This window comes from Vigna angularis, chromosome 1, assembly GCF_016808095.1.
Source record: "Vigna angularis cultivar LongXiaoDou No.4 chromosome 1, ASM1680809v1, whole genome shotgun sequence".
In the NCBI taxonomy this organism is placed as follows: Eukaryota; Viridiplantae; Streptophyta; class Magnoliopsida; order Fabales; family Fabaceae; genus Vigna; species Vigna angularis.
Genome location: NC_068970.1, coordinates 36,319,028 through 36,325,372, shown reverse-complemented (window position 1 = coordinate 36,325,372; position 6,345 = coordinate 36,319,028). Strand labels below are relative to the sequence as shown.

At 34.8% G+C, this 6,345-nt stretch overlaps 1 protein-coding gene across 1 annotated transcript; it reads right to left on the bottom strand.

Moving 5' to 3' along the window:
• Nucleotides 1–1,435: 1,435 nt before the first annotated feature.
• Nucleotides 1,436–4,306, bottom strand: LOC108320158 (F-box/kelch-repeat protein At1g26930). Its single transcript, XM_017551509.2, has 2 exons — nt 3,934–4,306; nt 1,436–3,396 (listed from the first exon to the last, which is right to left on the bottom strand). Exon 2 carries the CDS (start codon nt 3,247–3,249, stop codon nt 1,882–1,884), a length of 1,368 nt encoding a protein of 455 aa, XP_017406998.1. The 5' UTR covers nt 3,250–3,396; nt 3,934–4,306; the 3' UTR covers nt 1,436–1,881.
• Nucleotides 4,307–6,345: the final 2,039 nt, after the last annotated feature.

Genomic DNA, 6,345 nt, shown 5'->3' with positions numbered 1-6,345 from the left:
AATAAAAGCTTCTACTATGGGTAGTCCAAAACCTAGATGCATTATATCTTAGGCATGTTACATCAACATTTATAGGGTTTTCTTTTTCAACTTTTCTTTAGGCTATCAACCCAAAAGCCCAAACCCATGCCTAGGTTTCATCTAAAATAGATAACCCTGTACTCAAATTTTATCCACCATACTTCAATCAATTCAAAATAAATATTAAATATAATATTTTTTTGTTGAAAATAATTACTAAATGCAACATTTTTTTCTCTTAATGGTTTAATCGGTCAGTTTTGATTTGATGGATTCACGCTTTCCTTTATGATGATAAAAAATTATTAATACAGTTAAAAGTTTCGGTCAAGATAATAGTTATCATGATAAAAAGAAGTCATCATAAATATTGAAAATAACATAAAAGTCGAAATTTATTACATAAATGAGTATCTTTATTTGTTATTAATTAAAAAATAAATAAAAGCCAGTTACTAATTAGTAAAAGAGTATATAAAGAAACAATCACAATAGTGAATATATTAATTGTTATAAACTATAGATAAAAAAAAACTTTAACAAAACATTAAGAAATAAATATAAAATAATAAGAAAAAAGTACAGGCAAAAATAGACCATCTTTATTAAATGCGATAAAATATAGATAAAAGAAAACAGTTGCCAAAACGTTCAACATAAAATGATGAGAAAAATATATACACCTAAAAGCGTTTACCGAAATAATTGCTTATTAATGGTTACAGATTATTCTTGTGCACATATGGGTGGAACGACAAGATTCTGATGCAAAAGAAAAAAAAAAGTGATAATTGAATGGATTAGATATCTAATAATGGTGAATCAACCACCCAAAGAAATAATAAAACCTAATAAGTAACTATAATTGATAGAATTAAGACAAATTAGTTTTAATAAATACTTCTATTCTAACCACATCTACACGTATTAGATTTGAAAGTATTAGATTTGAAAGTAGGATTAGAAAACTAACAAGCAACTTTGCCTCCAACAATAATAGAAATTATGGAATCAACGCGAGATATTAATCCTCATTCCTCACACAAACATCAAATTAACCTTAGTGACAAGGTGCCTCCACATGGAAAAGGACCTTTATCCATAGTTACAAGCTTGCCATGCGTTTGAGCATCCACAGCCTCCATAACTTTAATTATGATTTCAAAAAAGACAAAAAAATAAAAATAAATAAAGCACCGATCATTTATTGTTAGATAGGGAACTTGTTTTTCATCATGCAGAGTAGCAGACTTGTGTCATAATCAACCATTCAATCATTGACAATGCAGAAGAAGAAAAACAACTATGTTATGGTCCCAATTTAGATTTGCAACAAGTAATCAATGAAATGGTTAACTATGAGAATCCAAAATTAATTAATAAAAAACAACTATGAGGAATTATTCCATCCTTCCGGCTAAGAAAATTATGATCATGAAAATAAAATATCTAGCTGTGTGTTCTTACAAAAGGTAAAAGAAAAAAACATCAAATAAACAACACCGGTAACCTACAGTTGTGTTGAGACTTACTTCAATTATTTAACCTATTCCTGTGGTACATGATAGGAAGCTTTGAAAATTTTCATGTAAACGTAAATGGGGGAAGATAGGAATTGGAAAGGAAGAAAAAGGAAACTGAAATTTTGAAGATAAAAATAAACAAGTGAATAGCCTCCTTGTTGGAAAACTTTTCAGGCAATGGTGAAGTGAATCTTCTCCCGTCTTCCCCCAGCGAAGAAAGAAAATTAAGATCGAAAAAGAAGGGGGAAAAGTACCAATTAGCAAGAATCTTTGTGTCAAATGGATGGATGAATGAATGTTGAGGAAGTGATTTAATGTGGGTTGAGAAGTGAATTGTTCAGCATCCCATGACAGCACAATTATAGACAAAGTTGCCGGAACGTTTTCTGGCAAGTAGATTCCACTGTAGAGGTCCTTCACCAGGAACACAGGAATTTAGTTCGATAAAACCTTCACCTTGAGTCCTTGGACCTCCAATCACAATTAGCTTATCACCACATGCCCTGAATGCAAGACCCCAACCATTCATCGACACCACTCGTTCAGGCAGCCTCCCAATGCTACGCCAAAATCTTCTATCTTTATCGTATTTTTTCACCTCCATGTCAGCATAATCGGCAGCGTAAAGTTCATTATTTACAACCGCAACCAGAGGTGGTGCCTCCGCTGTTGCAGGCATGTCAGAGGTAGCACTGCGTCCAGGGGACATGTTAGGAATTTCTGTCCATGTTCTAGTTTGTAAGTTGTATTCCTCACCACATGTAAGAAGCTTAGAATCTTTTCCACCAATTCCCCCAATAACATAAAACTTTTTATTCATAAATACCCCAGAGCACATCTTCCTTGGCTTGTTCATGCTAGGGAGAACTTCCCAGCTTTGATTCTCAGAGTTGTACAGTTCGGCCGAGTCAAGAATACGACCCTCCGAATCACACCCACCCGCCAAAATAGCAATCTCCCCGAGGCTCGCAGATCCAAACAAACACCTTGGACCATTCATCCTCATCCCAGATGACCATGAGTTCGTCAAAAGACTGTATCTGTAAATCACGTGAGACCTCAGCTCCCTCCCAAATACAATAAGCTCCGTACCTACAGCCAGAGACTCCTTGTCCGAACACATGAAGCATTCGTTCGAAGCCATTCTTGGCAAATGCATCCACCTTTCACGAATTGGATCGTAGGCCTCCCATTCCAGCAGGGCACAGGAAAAATAAATCCAGTGTTCCACTATCCCTTTCAGCCTCCTCCATCTGTACAGCTCCCCGCTTCTTATTGTGTTCCGAAAGCTCTTATTCAGTGAGGCCAGAGAACCATAATCCGACCTCGAACATCGGCTCAGACATGCGATTGAGCTGTCCCTGTTCATTCTCGGCAAAAGAGAACCCGAATCTGACGAATCCCCTCTTTCATGCTCTTCCTGCTCCATCTGCTCTTCCTCCTCCTTCTTTCCTTGGACAGAATCATCAGCATCATACGCTTGTTGTTCTTCAAAGACAACTCCAACTCTCTCCCCTTGATCGAGAGATTCCGCTCTTCTGTTCATCTTCCTGGGTTGAGATTCTTCTTCACAATCGCCATCACTAGGGCGTTTGCCATTCTTCATGTCCAAGTCTGGCAGGTATGGCATGAAAGGCCACTTGTTATCTGCCTGACAAGAGCTGGAAAACAACCCCGGAATCACGCAGGAACGGCCTTCCAACATAGTCTCCACCCCAAGAGGCAAAAGACAAAAGCAGCGGCAGCACCAACAAGAACTCAACCTTCAATTATTAGATGTCCTCTTCTATCTTTGCCCAAGGGCCAAATTCAACATGCGCCCCCAGAAGGAACTACCTTCGAAATCAAGAGCCTGTGCAAGAAGGAATCAATCAATTTCAATTACAAGTTCCATGCACTTCTCTCTCTACAATTCTATTTGTTAAATTAAATGCCCAGAAACGCCAACACAGCAATATCACAGATCGGAATCCATTCAAAGTCACCTTTTTTTCCTTCTATAAACCCCTAAATAGAGAAAAGAGAAAAGGGGAAACTGCCCTTCCAGAACCAAATTCACACAGAGATCCCAATAATCAAAACACCATAAATAGCTGCAGACTTTAATTAAACAAACCAGTGAATCCGGACACATGTAATGAATCCAACATTCCAACTATATGTGGAGAAAAAATCTTTGAACAAAACCCATCAACCAACGTCCCCCAGAATTCAACAAAAAGCAAAATTTAGTTAGATCTCCATAAATCTACCATCTTCATCAATACCCAACAACATAGCAGACAACCCACCTTGTTCATGAGAAAGCTAGAAAGCTCTTTAGAAAGAGAGACTGAAGAAAAAGATGGATGGAGAGAGAAAAAAAAAAACAATGATGCAAGAAACTTACAAGTTGGATAAGAAGCAAAATCGAAAATACAACAAAAGTACTTGATGAGCAGATTTTGCAAGATTGAAAAACAGTCTTCAATTCCTTCTTTCTCTATCTCAAACTCACTGTTTTTGCATGTACCTCACACACACACACAGAGAAAGGAAAAGAAAGAAAGACCCAGAGAGAGAAAGAGAGCAGAAGTGTCTTTCTTTCTCTCTCTACCCAGCTCTTAGAAGTTCTTTGGTTTTTAGGTTGGTCCTTTCTTGGGTTAGTGTCTGCAAATCAGGTGAAGGGAAGGTTTTGGAGCAAAATCTCAGAGAGGACCCCTCACACAGCCTTATCTCCCTTAAATCATATCTTAATTTATAATTAAATAATTCCTTAATTCATTTATTTTCCATGGTCATTAATTAACTAATTAATTGATTAATTTAACATCCTTCTATGTGTCTTTTTCTTCTTCTTTACCATTTCTTTCAACTTTGTGCGTGTGCGTGTTTGGATTAAGCAAATTTTGATGGAAGAGGTTGGGTGGAGCCTACCAACAAAAGGTTTTCCGGTAACTGGCTACTGGTAACCGCCGGTGTCAACACGTGTTGACTAGTGGGATGGAGAAGGATGAGATGATTTGTTCTCTCTTTTCTGCTTGGCTGACTCACAATCCAATTATTTTACAAATTCATTTAGAAAATCTGTTAAATTATTTTTAATCAATGATAAAATTCTTTTATGAAAGTCTTAGATTGAAATCTCAAATATTTTTTAACTTAATAAATAATCTTAAATTCAAATGTCAAATATATGATTATTAAATACTTATAAAAACTAATCTTATCTGAAAAAATTCTCCCACAATAAAACATGTGTTCCTCAAAACATAAATTCAATTTTATACAACAATCTCAAATAATCTTTAAATAATAGGCAGTCAAATTTTAGTTTATCATATAAAAAATAATAATAATGGACTAGGTCACACAAAAATTGAATGAAAATTATATTATAAAATCTTGTAGTATACTTTATTAACTTATAATATAAAGAAACATTGCACAGATGCTTAAAATTGATTTTGAAAAGAAGGACAAATAAAAAGGTGTGTTCCATTTTCGTTACCCATACGTCTTTGTGCAGTTGGATTCTTATTCCAAATTCTCGGCTGGTCAATTTCTCGTGGGAGAGGAGAATCTGATGCGGCAGCGGGCAATTAAGATTGGTGGAAGAGTTTTGTTTTGTTGGTTAATGATGCAAAAGTAACATTGGCTAGCTAGATTTTTAACCTAAGGTGTGACTTTTGACTAGTCAACTTTGATTATTATATTTATTAATTAATATTTTTATTGTTAGTTATGGGTGGGTGTTTACATACTAAAAGGGAAAAAGAAAGAAGAGAAAGGAATATTTTAACTTAACAATTTGTGATAATGTTGTTAAGTGTGGTGATGATTATGATTATTACTACCAAACACGGCTGAATCATGGCTAAGTCAAAAAAGCAGATTGTGCAACACTTCATTCAATTTCCGCTTGCGTTTTCGGCTGGGGCTCTCAATCCTTTTTACGCTCTGTTTTATCCCTTGATGGGACATCTATCTATACTGTTGTCCCCTTATATAATTATTTATTATTATACAAATATTTATTATTTTTATTTCTTATGCTTATCTTACTGTTTAATAATGTGACGGACTATTATTTATTAACTACCTATGGACTCAAACGTCTCACGTTAAAACTGCTCATTTAATTTAATTTTTTGTCCCAAGGTAACATACTCTTCAATTTCATTCATACAAGTAATAGGACCAAAATTTTAGGTAGTAGAGTTATTGGAAAATTTTCTAACTACCCATTCTTCATTTTTTAAATATATTTTATTTTCTTTCTTTTTTCTCAAATTTAAACATAATAATAACAACAGAATTCACGCAAACAAGTACACCAAGAAAAATCAGGAAAGCTTCCTTGCAAGCACTGTGTTGAGATCCCTAATCATTCAACTTTTAATTATAGTTTGAAATAGTAATTACTAGCCATCTAATATCTAATCTTGTAGGCTTTGATGGACCTAACTTTTGGATTTTTGGGTCTGTTACCCTTGAATTAAAATAATCATTTTCAAAAACTTTTTTTTTCTACCTCCTTTTCTGTTTTCTACGTGATGATTATTATGGGTGGTAGCTTGGTCGGCATTTGCACATAATCACAACAGTTTGTAATCTTAATCATCCTCAAACTTCTTTCCTTTCATACAACAACATGATTAGATTGTGGTTTGTCGCCAATCTTTTCTATTTCTTTTTTCATAAATGGAAAACTCATGTCTTTCATTATAGTACATCCCACCACCTTAGTTTCACACACCTTTTTTTGGGTATGGAGGTTAAAATTTTCAAACCCAATTAGTGTGTACATTCAATAAAAAAA